This window comes from Biomphalaria glabrata, chromosome 3 (genome assembly GCF_947242115.1).
Source record: "Biomphalaria glabrata chromosome 3, xgBioGlab47.1, whole genome shotgun sequence".
Classification (NCBI taxonomy): Eukaryota; Metazoa; Mollusca; class Gastropoda; family Planorbidae; genus Biomphalaria; species Biomphalaria glabrata.
The window spans coordinates 34,311,126-34,329,160 of NC_074713.1; the positions used below are offsets into that span (position 1 = coordinate 34,311,126).

The 18,035-nt window shown below is 34.9% G+C and overlaps 1 protein-coding gene across 1 annotated transcript; it reads left to right on the forward strand.

The window, feature by feature from the left end:
• The first annotated feature begins 2,508 nt into the window (after positions 1 to 2,508).
• LOC106065880 (activator of 90 kDa heat shock protein ATPase homolog 1-like) lies at positions 2,509 to 16,913 on the forward strand. Its single transcript, XM_056024657.1, has 9 exons — positions 2,509 to 2,745; positions 5,095 to 5,174; positions 6,884 to 6,994; positions 8,793 to 8,878; positions 9,741 to 9,861; positions 10,196 to 10,278; positions 10,717 to 10,869; positions 13,517 to 13,618; positions 16,432 to 16,913. The coding sequence occupies exons 1-9, from the start codon at positions 2,666 to 2,668 to the stop codon at positions 16,654 to 16,656; spliced, it is 1,041 nt and encodes a 346-aa protein (XP_055880632.1). The 5' UTR covers positions 2,509 to 2,665; the 3' UTR covers positions 16,657 to 16,913.
• Positions 16,914 to 18,035: the final 1,122 nt, after the last annotated feature.

The window sequence follows — 18,035 nt, forward strand, 5'->3', positions numbered from 1 at the left end:
ACATGTGAGCCTGTTCTATTAATACCTCAATTGACCTAGGTTTAAACTCGTCCATGGTAATCACAAATAATAAGAAATATTACTGAATAAGCGTAAATTAATTTATAAAGGTTAAGATAACAAGTAACATTGTTCAATTTACATAAGACAATAAATTATAAAAAGGATCAACAAAGAAATTTAAAAATTCACCCTAATTTATCTCCCCTACTGAAAAGGCAATGTACACTCCACCCTGAATGCTCGATACAACAGACAAAAGAAAACTCAACTTATCTGTGTCTGATGCCAGGAAAGAAGTGACAACTCTTCCCACACGACAGTGTTGCTTTAAGAATGTAGAACTTGTGGAGTGTCAGGTCGCTGTTCGCCTCCTTGTAAACACTTTATGACTCACAGCAGATTTAGAGAATGAAACAAATACAATACAAAATTATTCAAACATTGATATGATACTAATAGTAATAATAATGGGTGCATACAAAAATTGATTATCTAGTCAGGTAGTACAATGATTTAATAATAATCCAACATCAATGTAGTAAAGGTAGATAAATCACGATTACTTGAGTAATTGCATTTATGTAGAATAATTCAATAGTAAGTAAAAACTAGTAGTAGTAGTGTCTCTTTAAATGGTGATGTCTCTAAATCCAATAATCCAATAGTAAGTAAGTAGTAGTAGTAGTAGTAGTAGTGTCTCATTAAATGGTGATGTCCCTTTAAATGGTGATGTCCCTTTAAATGGTGGGTGACGCAATGACCTCGGTATACAAGAAGTAGCTGCAAGTCCACATTAGTCAATGACCTTTCGTAGAGTTCTAGCAGACTGCTTGACTTCAACAATAACGTGTTGATGGCGAAAAAAAAAAAGTTCCTCCGTGTTCTCAAAAATGTAAACAATGTCAAGTTCTTCAGTGTGTGTTGAAAGACTCAAATACTGGCCGAACGAGGCCCAAAAATGTCAACGAGTAGTAGGTTACAAATAATACAGATTGCCTTGAATCCAACTTTAGTAGACAATGTCATGTACAATAGTTACTGTCCCAGACAGGACAAAGCTCAAAAAATTCGGTATCCTTTTCTTTGCTTGTGTTGCTTATTCTTTATTTTCTTATCGACTTCTTCAACGTGACGAATGACATAACAGGTATAACTGACCTGCCCGGACTAGCCCTCAGATAGATGTCAAGAATAACACTGTATTAGTACACCGGTTAATACACTGGTGTTTAATAATACAGGTAACAGGTACCTGCCCGGACGAGCCCCCAGATGTCAGGGTTCTAATTTTATATATATATATGTACTATGCTGCTGCTTGCTGCTCTGCTCTGCTCGTCTCTTGTCTTGTGTTTCTTGACTTGGCTCGTTAGGGGGTATGAATCCTCAATAACACTTAACAATACTTGTTTAATTACTCAAATAAGAACAGTTACCACTAGATAGCCTACACATTAACTCCAACTCTCCAAGAATATATCAATATTTTAATATCCAATATTGCTCAAGTAAATATTAATAAACAAAACACCAGTCCATCAACTTATAAATATATAAATGCATACATACCAGTCCAGGAAGTAAACGTCCAACCTTCCTGGACCGGGAGCAAGACCTTACTGACTAACACATTCTCTCGCACATTCAACATAGACTTAATCACTCAGTTCACAACACGTGCATAACTTCGCATTCATAACAAGGGGATATAACAATCATATCAAACTAGCATTCATTCTCGCCATACCTCTCCCTGTCACCCCCACCCTCCAAAAACTAAAGCAAAACTATAGATACCATTTTCTACCTGGCGCTGGACTCCATTAAAGAAGTCCAGTAAATAGCTGATTTGGTTTTTGAATTTTTTAGCGGAAGAATAGCAAGGTAGATACCTCAGAATATGTAGATACCTCAGAATATGCATTTTTTAAAGCTTAAAGTAACGGAAATAGCCTCGGACTCAGCTGGGGGAACTCACAGTGCTCCCCCAGACTCCCTAGCTGCCCTTGGCGGTGTGTACTGTCCTTCCACTAAGAAGAACCTATTCTAGGCTAAAAACGCCCGAAAGAATGAAGGTCAGAATGTAATGAAGATTATAATTACATACACATACACACTCATCTCTCTCTCTCTATATATATATATATATATATATATATATATATATATATTGCAGAGGGGGGTAAAAAAATCTCCCCCCCCCCCAACCCAAAAAATCCTGGATACGCATAGGCCTATGATATGACATGCCATTTGTTGGCCGCTTTATATGGTAATGCCCAGGCCGATATTTTGATACCCAGTCCGCCCCTGTGGTAACCCCAACCTAACCTGAGACAGCATACTCAAATGTAATTGTAGGCTGCCTTCTGGGGGTGGGGCACCTATGCAAGTAGTACACCAGTTACAAACAGTTGATTTTTAGGTCACCGATAAAGATTGGGATAAAACTATCATTGGCCCGTAAGATGTCGTTGTTAGCAACATGCTACTTCCGGTTTTATATGTTAGACTCTTCGTAATCTTCTTTCCAGAATAGTCGCGTAGTTTACTGCCTTGATAAACACATGCCGACCTGTGTCTATACAAAAGATTGGTTCGAAAGCACCGTCTGATTTTATAATTTCAATAAGATCTAGATCTACATCTATTTTAAAACGATATGGCCAAGTGGGGCGAAGGAGATCCCAGATGGATAGTAGAGGATCGACCTGATGCTACTAATGTTAATAACTGGCACTGGTATGCGATCTGGGATCTATTCAATAAAATTATTTATTATAATTATATAATATAGATCTAGATCTACATCTATAGTCTAGATCTAGATCTAGACTGTCTAGAGTCTAATTTTAAAAAAAAAATCAATTGATAATTTTATATTAAATATAAAAATTAAATTATTATAGACTCTACATTCTTCTATTTCTAGTCATCTACTCACTAGAATTCACTAGATCTAGATCTATAATTTTAAAATTAAATTTTAATTATCATTGTTATTTAGATCTATATCTAAAATGAAAAATCATTTCAAATTTCATGACACTGACTTGACTGACAGTTGTCTGAGTTGATAGATTATAGAATCTACATCATCATCATATGATCATCTATTCATCAATAATCAATAATAATCAATTCTATTTGGACTAGACTATTCTAAGTGTAGTATTACATATTAGTTATTAGAATGATTAGTAAATTTAGTATAGTCAGTATAGACCGAGACTCCACTAGATCTTTAATTATACTAATTATAGTATAGATCTAGAATCTAGACTTCAGACTATTCTAGAATATTCTAGATCTAGACTAGTAATGTAGATCTAACTATTTAGAGAGAGAGTAACAACTAGACTAACTAGTAACTAGATTCTTCAAGATCTAGATATTTAGTCTTCTTATCTTATATAATAGTGATGAATATTACAGATGTTACTTAAAAAGAGAAGTTGATTACATGCATTTAACCAATGACTTAAATTCTGCCAAGTCACTGGCTTTCCTGGCTGGCTCAGGCAACCCATTCCATGCTTTAATAGCGCTAGGGAAGAAGGAGCATTTACAAAAATTCTATTAGTATTAGAGAGATAGTAACTAGATCTACTTCAATATATATAACTCCATCATCAAAGAGAAGCACATTAGTCTCATTTAATTTGAACTGAAAGATGACAGTAAAGTCCATTCCTCGATTTAAAAAGTCGGCCACACACATGACATAAGTAAGTTGGGTTTTCTGCAGATAGGCCTGCTTTTACTCTCTTTGTTGGCTATGTGCTCTTTCATGCTGGCCACTCTCCTTGCCTTGTGTCTCGAAACTCCAACACTCCAGGCTTCATGCCATGAGGAGAGATTAAGCGCTAGTGTTTCCCAGCCATGAATGTCAGTCTTTGTATTGCTTGTGTTGACGCCCGCTGAGAGCACATAGCTCCCCATAAAGAAGTTATTTGGACAGATCTGGTAAAAAAATTCTGTTTAGAATATTCTATATAATAGAATAATAGATTTAGAATCTAATACTAGTAGTCTTTAGGTCTAGGACTAGTAATCTTAGGTCTAGTACTAGAATCTAAATATATCTAGACTAGATCTAGGCTATGTTACTATGTTTCATTGTTTGTAGTGTGCAGCTTTTAACCTACAAATTTCTAGTCTAGATCTAGAAATCTAGACTACTTCTAGGTATTGTAGATAGATGCTAGACATAGATCTCCTCTACTTATCCTCTAATAATCTTCTGAAATGTGCATATATATAGAACCTGGCTAGCCTCATATCTTAATCATTATTGACTCTTTTGTTGTTTGATTTTGATGAAAATTATCTTCATTTTTTTTAAATCTTTATAATTTAAAAAAAATGCACTATTTTGCTTATTTAAACTTAAAAGAATACTTTTTATTGACTTGTTAATTATTTTATGTTAGTGTATAGATACAGATATGGCTGCCTGGTCATGCAGTATTCGCTTTGGACTGTCAGCCTGCTGCCATCACTGTCTTTATTGAGGACTTTTGCGCTATAATGTACATTATGATATCTTTAACTCTGAAGGAACATCCTGCATTATACTGATAACCAGCTAATAGAGTATATTAATGCATTAAGATTTTTAAAGATGAACCACTATTTTACTGCACAAAAAAGCAGGCCTATCTGCATGTGTATAACGCGTAGGACATAATCATCTTCTTTTTTGAAGTATTGTCTGTATTATATAAGATAAGTAGATATAATATCTCAATGTATTTAATGACACATTTTCTGTTATTAAAGTAACAATTAATATATTTAGCTTAGCTCTCAACTGCCTGGCTTTTATAGAGATGTAGATTCATTTAATTTCATATTATCATCTATACTCTATATATTACAATGTTGTTAAATTAACTAAATTTTAATTGGTATTCCTAATGCCCATCAAAATTGTGGTTTCAGAAAGTGGCAAATAAGTAATTCTCACATAGCTATTTAATAAATATTAATATCTGATGTAGACCTAGATAGAATTGCTGTTGGTTACAATTAAAAAGCCTTTGATGAACTATATTATAAATGTTGGTATCTTGTATCTTTCTTTTTCAGGGTAGAAAAAAATGCTACTAATTGGTCAAAAGACAGAATTAAAGAATTACTGCTAAATTTAAAAGTTGAACATGAAAAAGGTTAGTTGTCTGTCTTATAAAACAATATCCAGTCTAACATCCACACCATATAAATAAATATTGTCTGTATAACATAGTTAGCAAGTTCAGCCTTTTACCATATTTTTCTTCCCATATCTTTTTTTTAAAAACCTCTTTAAAAAAGTCAACCCAATGAAAGCTGGTGGGCCTGATGGAATAAAAGGGCGAATCTTAAAAGAATGTGCTGAACAACTAGCTGAACCTTTCCAAGATATTTTTTCTACTTCATTACTAAACCATGAGATACCACCTGTGTGGAAGTCATCTATAATTGTAGTTGTGCCAAAGGTTTCCAAACCGAAAGAAATGAATGACTATAAACCTGTTTTACTTACTTCCATTGTGTCTAAATGTTTAGAAAAATTGGTTAAAATGTTTCTTCTGAATGATCTTTGTAATAAGTTAGACCCTTTACAATTTGCTTACCAAAAGGGTAAAGGTGTAGACGATGCCATCCTAAATATTTTAAACTGTGTCTACAAAAAAACATCTGGACTTACCGAACACTTATGTAAAATTGTTCTTTATTGATTTCTCATCAGCTTTTAACACTATACAATTTCATTTACTAATTGAAAAGATGAAAGCGTTGAAGATTAGTCCATACATAATACTATGGGCTAATGAATTTTTGACCCAGAGATCTCAGAGGGTTAGGGTAAACAATGTTATTTCAAATGAACGCATAGTTAACACAGGGGCCTGTGACATCGCCATTGTGGTTCATTTTGTACACCAATGATTTTCAATCCGATAGTCCTTTTTGCTCCTTCACAAAATTCGCTGATGATGCGGCTCTTCTTGCCCTGCTCTCAGAGAGCTCAGACATAAATGAGTATTTCAAAGAAATGGAACACATTGAAAAATACAGTAAAGATAATTTTTTATTATTAAATGTAAAAAAAACCCCCAAAGAAATGATAATCGATTTTCGTAGGGAAAATAAGGAAAATGATATTGTTTCTGTAGCTGGAGAGACTATTGAAATTGTGCAAACCTTTAAATACCTTGGTACTATCCTAGACAATAAACTAAATTTTACTGCAAATACTGATTATATCAGCAAAAAAAGGGCAGCAAAGATTACGATTACTAAGAAAACTGTCCTCGTTTAATGTTAGCGAAAAGGCCTTGGCTATGTTTTATCACGCTCATATCTGCAATATTTTACGTTTCAATATCACTGCCTGGTATGGCAATCTGAGCATTAAAAATAAAAATAAACTTTATAGAATCCTAAATGCTGCTGGTACAATCATTGGCAAAAAACAAACCCCATTTGGGCAGTTGTTTGAGACAAACATCTATAAAAAAGCTAACAAGATCCTCGAAATAAAGAATCACCCTTTGTGTCAGGATTTTGTGAATTTACCATCACAAAAGAGATACAAGACACAGATAGCAAAGACAAACAGACACAAACACTCTTTTGTTTCCCTGGCAATCAAATCATTAAATAAGAACAATCTGGTATAAACTTTGTCACATGTAAATTTTGAGTGAGTCTGGTGTGAATGTACACTTTGGTTTTTTATAGTTATAATGTTTTTTGTTTGGTGTAATGCACAAATTGTAAGACAAATTTCCATATGGACAATAAACATTATTATTATTAAAATTTTGTTTTTCCTTTGGGTACTTGTGAAATCAAAGGGTTAAAACCTCTTAAAATTTTTTTTTTCTTTTAGGTACTTGTGAAATCAAAGAAATAACAAGCATTGAAGGAGAGGCAAGTGCTAATAATAGAAAAGCCAAACTGATATTTTTTTATGAATTTGAAATCAAAGGAGTCTGGTCAGGTAAGGTTCCACATTACATTTGGTGTTCTTCAAAAAGTTGTGGCCTAAAGAGGAAAAATGGCAAATTTTATTTGTTTTGTTAGTTTGTAGTAATCTATTCAATTTTGTAAAAAGATCACAGCAGTACTTGCAAAACTCAAAATAATATGGAAAGACAAAGGCATAGCCCTTGACTCCAAAATCAGACTGATGTGCTCACCCTGGTCATGGCCACATTCTTATATGCTTGCAAGTCTTGGACGCTGACTGCAGAGCTATAGAGGAGGATCCTAGCAATGGGATTGAGATGCTACAGAAGGATCCTAGGAAAAAAACAACACAAACTAAAACTTTATGGCTACATTACAAGATCTTCAGGGCTTACACAGACCATTTTTTCAGGGAACAGTACCAGGAAAAAGAAGAAGAGGCAGACATAAAGAAAACAAAAGAATGGATAGGCATGCCAATGAAAGAGGTTCTATTCAAGACAAAAAGACAGAGAAGAACGGAGAATGATGGTTAACGAACATATTTTTCCTGGTGCCTAACAGTCCATCAGACTAAGGGATAGGTGAAGGTGAAAAATATCTTAGTCTTTTTTAAAGGGAAAATTGAAAATTGCTTTCATTCTCTTAAAATTTTGACAGGACTCCTCAAATTTCTTCCCAATTTTTTATATAGTTTTGTTTCCTGCTAAAAAAGATTTTAAAAGCTTTGTGTCTCTGGGCATTGGGATGGTATTATTGGCTGGCCAGTCTCTCGTGTACTGCTATCCCATATTTCACCTAGTAGTGTTCTCTAGCCAGCAGTTCACATGGTAGTATTGTTTAGGTTTTAAGAGTATAAAACATTACTTCAATGCACATTCCCAACACAGAGAATATAAATTATCATTGGTCAGTGTATAGGAAGGAATCTCTAAGAATGTGTCTTATTGAAAAAAAATGGAATAGCAACCATTTGCAATGCTCTTACATACATTTTTTAATTTAAAAAATGTGAAGTTTGAGGTTTTGGAATTACAGTCAAGTTTTTACTTGGTTTTAGGATATCTTTCATTACATTTTCTGTGAACATACTACCCCTGATGACATTGTTTCTGTTCTGGGTGGAATATGATCTCCACATTCAAATATCAGTAATTATGCATTCAAAAGCAGCCTTCACTTGGGTGTGTGTCAGGCTATTCTTTCTACTTCAGGGAGATACTAAGTGAACTGCTCTAACATATGTCTTTTGTCATCATTCCTAGAAGAAATACATCTGAATAGATCAGTAGTCATCCTTCCAATGTATTTATACAAAATAATGATTTCAGTCAACTTTTGTCCATTATTTCATTGTTTATGGCATGATCTCAAGGTTTATTCTCTTGTTAATGACTATTGCATTTGTTTGACTTGTCTTCATTTAGTGTGATAGTTTTTGTCTCCAGCCTGTGAGATTTTGAAATCCTAGTTAAGTCTATGCATGGCATCAAAAGAAATTGTTTCAGTGCTACCAAAAAGCAGTAAAGTAAATGTTAGCACACCAATGAACTAAATGCTGGTCATAGTACCAATAGAAATGAAGAAAGAGATTGACTAGCAGCAGCTGCATTTATTCCATGAACATTTCAGAGCAGCCATATAAGTTAGAACCAATATAGGATGTTTTAAACAGATCTTAATAACAAAATTAATGCAATAGATTCAGACTACTTCTTTTGTATATATTTAAATTTATGATATAATTTGGATTAAACAAATAGATTTTACCTACACTTAATTAATATTAGTATTTAATTTCCTAATTTGTTTTTACTTTTTTCCCCCAGGTATATTAAAAGATGATGTTAAATCCTACAAAGGTCAATTTGTGATACCTAACTTAAGTGAAGAGAATGATGCTAGTGAAATTGATGTTAGTTTTTTGTTGTTGTTGTTGTTGTTTTCATTTTTATCTCATTTTATCAGGATATTTATCCTGTTTCAAAAATTAATATTGATGATTGCAGAAATTTAGTGAACTTGAAAATATTTATTGTTCATGAGTTTTGTTTTTTGTGTAAGTCATTTTAAGAACATGCTCTTGTATTTTATTACAAAGCTTATATCAACTCACTCTGTCTGTCTGGCAAAAAGTTTGTACAAGTTATTTCTCCCACACCCATTCTTGGATTAAGCTGAAATTTTGCTAAATTATTTCTTTTACCTGACAACACAGGAAATGATAAAAATAAATAATTAAAAAAAAAAACAAACAATTAGTTAAGTAACTATTGGTAATTAATTATTTTGTTTGGTACCTTGAACAAGGGAAAGAAATAGTACTTGATAAATGTGGTGGTATAAGTTAAATTAGTCCCCTTGAGGACTCTTTTAATTCTAAGTGAACATTTATTTGTATGCATTTAAAAAACAACAATGTAACCCATTTCCCAATATACCCTCTTCTTCTCCTTCTCTTTCCCAACTGGTCCAGCAGACACGGGAGTAGGTTTGGAGAATGGAACAAAAACAATCAAAAATATTTCTAAGCGCACAGATTTATTGTGTCCAAGTCAGCCGGAAACGTAATTACATGACTATTCCAAACTAATTGATACAATTATACTTAATATAAGCGTCGTTTTTTTTTTAAAAATATTTGTATGTTTTTCTTGTTTCGATAAGTTTGTCATTTTTACTTTCATTTAGTGTCTGTAAAATTGTCATACAGCCTTGAGCCTACTTTATGTTTAGGAACAGCACTAGACTATATATTGATTTTTTTTTTTGTCAAGGTTAACGTTACTGCTGATAAAAGCTGTAATGAAGCCCATGAGCTGAAAGATATATTTAGGGTAGAAGGTGCTAAACTCATCAGAACTCAGCTAGAAAAATACATCACAGATCTCAAAACAGGTGATTCGTCTGTTTTTGTATTTGTCTTTATGATAAGAATTCTGTAGTAGACAGTTGTTGCTCAAAGATCCAAGATAACAAAGCACACAAGCTGTAAGTTCAATTAGTTCACTTCAATTGAAGCATAGGATAATTGACTTTTGTGGTAAGGTTGCAAAATAAAGACATTAGAATTAGTGCTTGATAAATTGTGCACTATGTCCTCACTTATTAAAATGTTATCTTCAGTACTACATTGGTCAATAGTGTATTGTACAGGACCATTCTCAGATGTCCTTTAACATAGTGTACTGATAAGTTACTAATAATTTAACATTAACAATTGTCTTTGCAGAGTATGGTCAAAATATAATTCTCCCAACAAAAAACAGTGATCAAACAAAAACACAAACTGCACAGTCAGTCAGCAATAAAGAAGTGAGTCTCTTTGTCCTTGTTAACATACATTAGATGTCACGTCACAGTAGGTCATGTTGAGTGAAACAATTCTTTATCACAGTAGGTTATGTTGAGTGAAACAATTCTTTATCACAGTAGGTTATGTTGAGTGAAACAATTCTTTATCACAGTAGGTTATGTTGAGTGAAACAATTCTTTATCACAGTAGGTTATGTTGAGTGAAACAATTCTTTATCACAGTAGGTTATGTTGAGTGAAACAATTCTTTATCACAGTAGGTTATGTTGAGTGAAACAATTCTTTATCACAGTAGGTTATGTTGAGTGAAACAATTCTTTATCACAGTAGGTTATGTTGAGTGAAACAATTCTTTATCACAGTAGGTCATGTTGAGTGAAACAATTCTTTATCACAGTAGGTCATGTTGAGTGAAACAATTCTTTATCTTTGTTTCAGATTAAACCAAAAGTGGAGCTGAATAAATTTGTCACATCAGAGACTAGTAAACCCTCAGATGTTGGTGTTCGTATTCATACGAAGACTTTAACAATGACAGAAACATTTCAGTGTCAATCTTCAGATCTTTATCGAGCATTAACATTTAAGCCTGTAAGCTATTATGTATTATCATTTTAGAATAGTTTATTCCCTTGATATTTGTGTAGATTTAAGTAGCTTCCTGGGTAAACATTGGTTCATGGTTTGACCTCTTTTTATCACCAGAACTAATGTCATATAGCTAAGTGAAAGCAAATTTTTTTTTTTAAATGTTGATTTACATAAATGTTTGATGCATATATTTGCCACATGACTTGTATGATACTGTGATGTAAAAATGGGGTAAAAAAGAAATATCCTCCATTAAAGAATGCTTTTGAGTTGTATGAAATACTTTCACTCTGTACAGTTAATTCTGTTTGTATGCTCTGTGGAGACAGCTTCTCCTAAGTATCAGACTACTTTAAGTGCCTTCCACTTCTAAAGCAAACTACAAGCTTTTAAAAATTGAAGATTAGTCTTGCATTTTTTTAACTTTAAAAAAATGTAAAATGCTTAGTTGCATGCATAGAACTTGAAAAAGGCATTCACTGATAAAGATGAATATTATTTAGTGATGGAAACTACTTCTAATAAAGGATGACCTAGGTCATTGCCAAATCTACAATGTTACTATGTCTGCATTGCAATTATCAAAAGCTAACTTTAAGAGAAGAGACATCAATAAAAAATAGTGGAGTATTTTTGCAAATCAAAAACTGTTAAAATAAAATGGCTGTTGCACCTAAAATTCCTCAGACTTCAGTCTCACCATTCATAACAAGAAGCACAAGCTAGTCATAATGCAAAGTCTACACCCCATTGAAGCACAAGCTAGTCATAATGCACTACACTAATGTCTACACCCCATTGAAGCACAAGCTAGTCATAATGCACTACACTAATGTCTACACCCCATTGAAGCACAAGCTAGTCATAATGCATCACAAGTCTACACCCCATTGAAGCACAAGCTAGTCATAATGCACTACACTAATGTCTACACCCCATTGAAGCACAAGCTAGTCATAATGCACTACACTAATGTCTACACCCCATTGAAGCACAAGCTAGTCATAATGCATCACAAGTCTACACCCCATTGAAGCACAAGCTAGTCATAATGCACTACACTAATGTCTACACCCCATTGAAGCACAAGTTAGTCATAATGCACTACACTAATGTCTACACCCCATTGAAGCACAAGCTAGTCATAATGCATCACAAGTCTACACCCCATTGAAGCACAAGCTAGTCATAATGCACTACACTAATGTCTACACCCCATTGAAGCACAAGCTAGTCATAATGCACTACACTAATGTCTACACCCCATTGAAGCACAAGCTAGTCATAATGCATCACAAGTCTACACCCCATTGAAGCACAAGCTAGTCATAATGCATCACAAGTCTACACCCCATTGAAGCACAAGCTAGTCATAATGCACTACACTAATGTCTACACCCCATTGAAGCACAAGCTAGTCATAATGCACTACACTAATGTCTACACCCCATTGAAGCACAAGCTAGTCATAATGCATCACAAGTCTACACCCCATTGAAGCACAAGCTAGTCATAATGCATCACAAGTCTACACCCCATTGAAGCACAAGCTAGTCATAATGCATCACAAGTCTACACCCCATTGAAGCACAAGCTAGTCATAATGCACTACACTAATGTCTACACCCCATTGAAGCACAAGCTAGTCATAATGCATCACAAGTCTACACCCCATTGAAGCACAAGCTAGTCATAATGCACTACACTAATGTCTACACCCAATTGAAGCACATCACAAGTCTACACCCCATTGAAGCACATGCAAGTCTAAACTACTGTGAATTACATGCAAAAGTCTACATGCCAGTGAATCAAATGCAAGTCTACATGCCAGTGAATCAAATGCAAGTCTACACCCCTGTGAATCACATGCAAGTCTACACCTCTGTGAATCACATGGAAATCTACATGCCAGTGAATCACATGCAAGTCTACACTCCTGTGAATCACATGCAAGTCTACACCTCTGTGAATCACATGGAAGTCTACATGCCAGTAAATCACATGCAAAAGTCTACACTCCAGTGAAGCACATGCAAGACTACGCCTCTGTGATTTGCGGGCTAATTGGCATACTTAGATTCTAATTATGTATTAAATGGAAGATTATTTTATGTTTCTTCGATGTGGTGCTATTTTGCAAAACTTTATTCAATCTCAGATTTTTTCTAAATTTTCATTTCATAATGAATATTTTGTAGCAGTAAATATACAAAAAAAAAGTATGTAATTGAAATTGTGCATTTGTTTTTTTGCTAAATTTTGAACTGAGGAATTGTAATCAGCAGATTTGAAAGTTTGTGTACTTCTATTTCAAGGTTGATTACAAAGAATACATGTTGAGTTTCAGTTTTTTTTTTAAACTAAGTTGCACTCCTGTTTGATAGGCTCATCTTGAAATAAGATTAATAATCCTTTTGAATTGGTCATAATAAATGTAATCATTTTTCAGTCAACTTTAACACAATAATATTTGATGGGTGGTTGCATTATAAAAGTGTTTCATTATTTTTTAAACCTTGATGCATATTTTTTAATCAAATTTTATTTGATGGATTTTTTTTTTTTTTTTTTCTGTTTGGTTATCAACTTTTGTTTGTTCATTGTCTGTTAAGTCTGTGTATTGATTTATTGTTTACTTCTATAGATGGTTGAAGCTTACATGGGATCTGGCATAACATTTGATGCGACTAAAGGAGAAAGGTTTTCTTTAGCTGGAGGAAATATTGTGGGAGATTTTGTTGAATTAGTAAGTCCTAAGTCTTTCACTTTTTTTAAGAAACATTGCTTTCATGTCTTACTATCAAGTAACCTACACAACACTGGCGGATCCGGGGGGGAGGGGCGGACCCCCCCCCCCCCCCACCCCACCCTGAAAAGGGGGGGGGGGGCGAATTTTAGTATAGAATTCACACAATTTGTATACGAATTTATTACTTATGTTAATAATATATACTAATTATTTATATTTCAACCTATTTTTAGATTATTTCGCCCCCCCCCCCCCCTCTAGTATTTTGGCCGATTTGGTAGGGTCGGGAGGGGGTGATGGCATCAATCCGCCCCCCCCCCCCCCCACCACCACCACCACCACCATAAGCTTTCGAGTGGGGGGGGGCGGTCCTATTTATTTGTAGAAATCACAGCTTGCTAACAGAATCAATTAAATATCTATATGATTAAAACTTGTCATTGGTATTTTAACCGGTCTTTATATTATGTTGTTCACCTGTTGGCCGATTGGAAGGGGAGGAGCGAATACCTCTACTGCCCTTCCCATCTAAACCCTTTGAGTGGGGGGGGCGGTCCTACATTAATGGAGAAATCATAGTATGTGAACAAAATTAGTCGAATATCTATATAATATAAACAGGTGGAAGTGCGATACATGCAATCACCTTCTCCCCATCGGACAAACCAATACTTTTTCTTTTTGTATTATGGTAAGAAATTACAAAATAAAAAAATCTGTCACTAATATAATTTATATATGCTATAAAGTAAATTCTTATATCGAGTCGCCCAAAATGCAATCATTAGCAGAAATTATAAAAAGGAGCGAGGATTAATCGTTTTCATTTAACCCCTTTCCAGACAGAGTTTGTGTAATTTCACATTAATTTATCATAACTATTTTAAGAAAGACTTTGCTTTGGAAAAGTTATAATTCAAACGAAATTTTTCAATATAACAGTCACGGTTGAGATGAGTTCAAAAGCCAGATAATCTTTTCCTAGTCGACTTTTTCCAACCTTTACTTTATCTCATATTTTTCTAGTTAAATAAATTTAGGACTATAACTCACAATTTATACTTGAATTCTATTGAATATTATTAATCGAATTTTTTTTCGGCGGCAATCCTCAAAGCCTTAATCTAAATATGTGGGGTATCTTATCTTTTCAAAGAACAAATCGGTTGTATTAGCAATGTATTAAGGGACTTTAAATTCATATTAGAATATTATTCAAAAGGTCCTTTATAATAGAATGAATAATGAGCTGTAGATGTCAGGAGAATGCATTTCTGCAGTGAAGAATGCAAGAAAACGCTTTTGGAGTCGGGGCTCCGAACCCAACTGAGGAAGCTTACAGCGCTTTCCGAGACCCCCAAGCTTGCAAGAGAAAGGCCTCAACATGACAGGTTTTTTATTCTTTTTTTTTTTCGCCAAAGATTGAGAAACAATCTTATTTTATTCTGATATATCGAATATATATATGTTAGGGTTTGGGTTTGGAAAAAATTGCCCCCCCCCCCCCCCCCCCCCACTCCAAAGTTCTGGATCCGCCAATGCTACACAATGCATTGTAAATAAAGAAATTACAACTCTGAGAACTACACTGTTCTGTGTGGCCCTGCAACAGGTTCACTGCTCTGTTCTGTGTGACCCTTCAACAGGTTCTGTGTGACCCTGTTGTTAACAGGTTTACTACTTCACTGTTCTGTGTGACCCTGTTGTTTACAGGTTTACTACTTCACTGTTCTGTGTGACCCTGTTGTTAACAGGTTTACTACTTCACTGTTCTGTGTGACCCTGTTGTTTACAGGTTTACTACTTCACTGTTCTGCGTGACCCTGTTGTTAACAGGTTTACTACTTCACTGTTCTGTGTGACCCTGTTGTTAACAGGTTTACTACTTCACTGTTCTGTGTGACCCTGTTGTTTACAGGTTTACTACTTCACTGTTCTGTGTGACCCTGTTGTTAACAGGTTTACTACTTCACTGTTCTGTGTGACCCTGTTGTTAACAGGTTTACTACTTCACTGTTCTGTGTGACCCTGTTGTTAACAGGTTTACTACTTCACTGTTCTGTGTGACCCTGTTGTTAACAGGTTTACTACTTCACTGTTCTGTAGGTCTACTACTTCACTGTTCTGTGTGACCCTGTTGTTAACAGGTTTACTACTTCATTGTTCTGTGTGACCCTGTTGTTAACAGGTTTACTACTTCACTGTTCTGTAGGTTTACTACTTCACTGTTCTGTGTGACCCTGTTGTTAACAGGTTTACTACTTCACTGTTCTGTGTGACCCTGTTGTTAACAGGTTTACTACTTCACTGTTCTGTGTGACCCTGTTGTTTACAGGTTTACTACCTCACTGTTCTGTGTGACCCTGTTGTTTACAGGTTTACTACCTCACTGTTCTGTGTGACCCTGTTGTTTACAGGTTTACTACCTCACTGTTCTGTGTGACCCTGTTGTTTACAGGTTTACTACTACACTGTTCTGTGTGACTCTTGTTAACAGGTTTACTACTACACTGTTCTGTGTGACTCTTGTTAACAGGTTTACTACTACACTGTTCTGTGTGACTCTTAACGGGTTTACTACTTCACTGTTCTGTGTGACCCTGTTGTTAACAGGTTTACTACTTCACTGTTCTGTGTGACCCTGTTGTTAACGGTTTACTACACTGTGTTTAGTACATGAATGGGAGATATTGGTGTAAATGACTACATTGAAATAAATGAAGAAATCATAGTAACTTAACAATTAAGTATAAACTTGTTGACATCAATGGTGTTTCTAAAGGCAGACTTACCTTCTTTTCCATTTCCAGATACCAGATCAAAAGTTAGTGATGAGATGGCGTGTAAAAACCTGGCCACCAGAACATTATTCACAAGTAACAATAGAACTTAGTGATAAAGAAGGAACCACAACTCTTAACCTCAAACAAACTGGTGTTCCAGAAGCAGAAGTCACAAAAACAAAAGAAGGATGGAAAGAAAATTATTGGAATCGTATGCGTCAAATATTTGGTTTTGGGGGTAGAATATTTTGATATTTGTATCAACATGCTTTTTGTTATTTCCATTAAACATTTTAGTACCTGCCCAGTTCAGAGAAATCAATCTGTGTTCAGTTAGTATTTATAGTGAAAATGTTTGTATGAGTCTGTCTAGCCACTAATTGTTTTTAATAGGGGACAATATTCAGGAAGATTCCAAAAACTCCAATTGTTATGCTTGGGTTTGAAGCACAATTCTGGTGTACAAATGTTTTTCTAAATTGATTATAAATAAACTTGTGGCAACACTCTCTCTGTTTACTTGTTTTGATTCCTAAGATTTAATGATTTAAGTAATAAAGCTCAGGCCCAGCTCTGGTAAAACCATACAGGTTCATTTGAAATTTCCACAAATGTAATAGTTTGGGTATATTTCTGAAATGGACATAAAAGACAATTTCTAGATAAAGGTTACTTGGTAACCATTTAGGTTGGCTATTCAAGTTTCAACCTGCTTCAACCATAGTATTGGGGATTTTGACAAAAATTTCCCAGTCATCTGTTCTTTGTTTACACTGATTGTAATATTCTGTACACTTTCTTTTAGCAATCCATTCAGTAAGAGAAACAATCAGGAAATGTGTTAAAATAATGGAACCTTTAAAAAAAATAGAAATTGAACAGAGTAAACAATGTCAAGGATGCCAGTTTGTTATCAATTTAGCACTTAGTATTTGCAAACACTTGTCAGTTTCCCTATGGGCCTTGCTTAGAGACATGGTACATGTAAGAATTGTTGTTGACCTGCATGGGATTAGTCTAAGTTTAATCTGTTATGGGACAATAGTTTAGTTAATAAATGTATTATTTATAGGTACTTTATTTATACCCATACCTTTTCAATACCTGTAATTAGTTAATTAACTATTGGTAATTCAAGGGAAGTTGATAACCATCTGGCCAGGGCCAGTTGCGCTTTTGGACGCCTTCAGGTGAGAGTTTGGCGGAACAAATCGCTCCGCCTGCCTACAAAAATCAATGTCTACCAGGGCGGAGGTTCTCTCAACCCTTCTATATGGCTCTGAGACATGGACACTATATAAAAAGCAACTAAGGCTTCTTGAGCGTTTTCACCAAAGATGCTTGCGCTGCATCATGGACATACGGGGGCAGGACAGCACTACAAACAGCGATGTCCTTGCAAACGCCGGTGTGGACAGTATAGAGGGACTTCTTATGGTCCGACAGCTACACTGGGCAGGGCACGTATCCCATCTGCCAAAGGCAGTCCTTTTTGGTGAGCTAAAAGGTGGTCGACGTAACAGAGGCGCCCCACGGAAACGCTTCAAAGACCAGCTTAGGCGTCAACTTTCCTTGGCTGAGATAGAAGAGAGCACCTGGCTGCATGCGGCGTCAGAACGAGACAGCTGGAT

Bases quoted from the DNA above. Each gene is read 5' to 3' on its own strand.
- LOC106065880 (XM_056024657.1), top strand. From the start codon at position 2,666: ATGGCCAAGTGGGGCGAAGGAGATCCCAGATGGATAGTAGAGGATCGA. The intron at 2,746-5,094 runs GTATGCGATCTG...TTTCTTTTTCAG, and splicing joins AATGTTAATAACTGGCACTG to GGTAGAAAAAAATGCTACTA. The intron at 13,619-16,431 runs GTAAGTCCTAAG...TTCCATTTCCAG, and splicing joins TGGGAGATTTTGTTGAATTA to ATACCAGATCAAAAGTTAGT.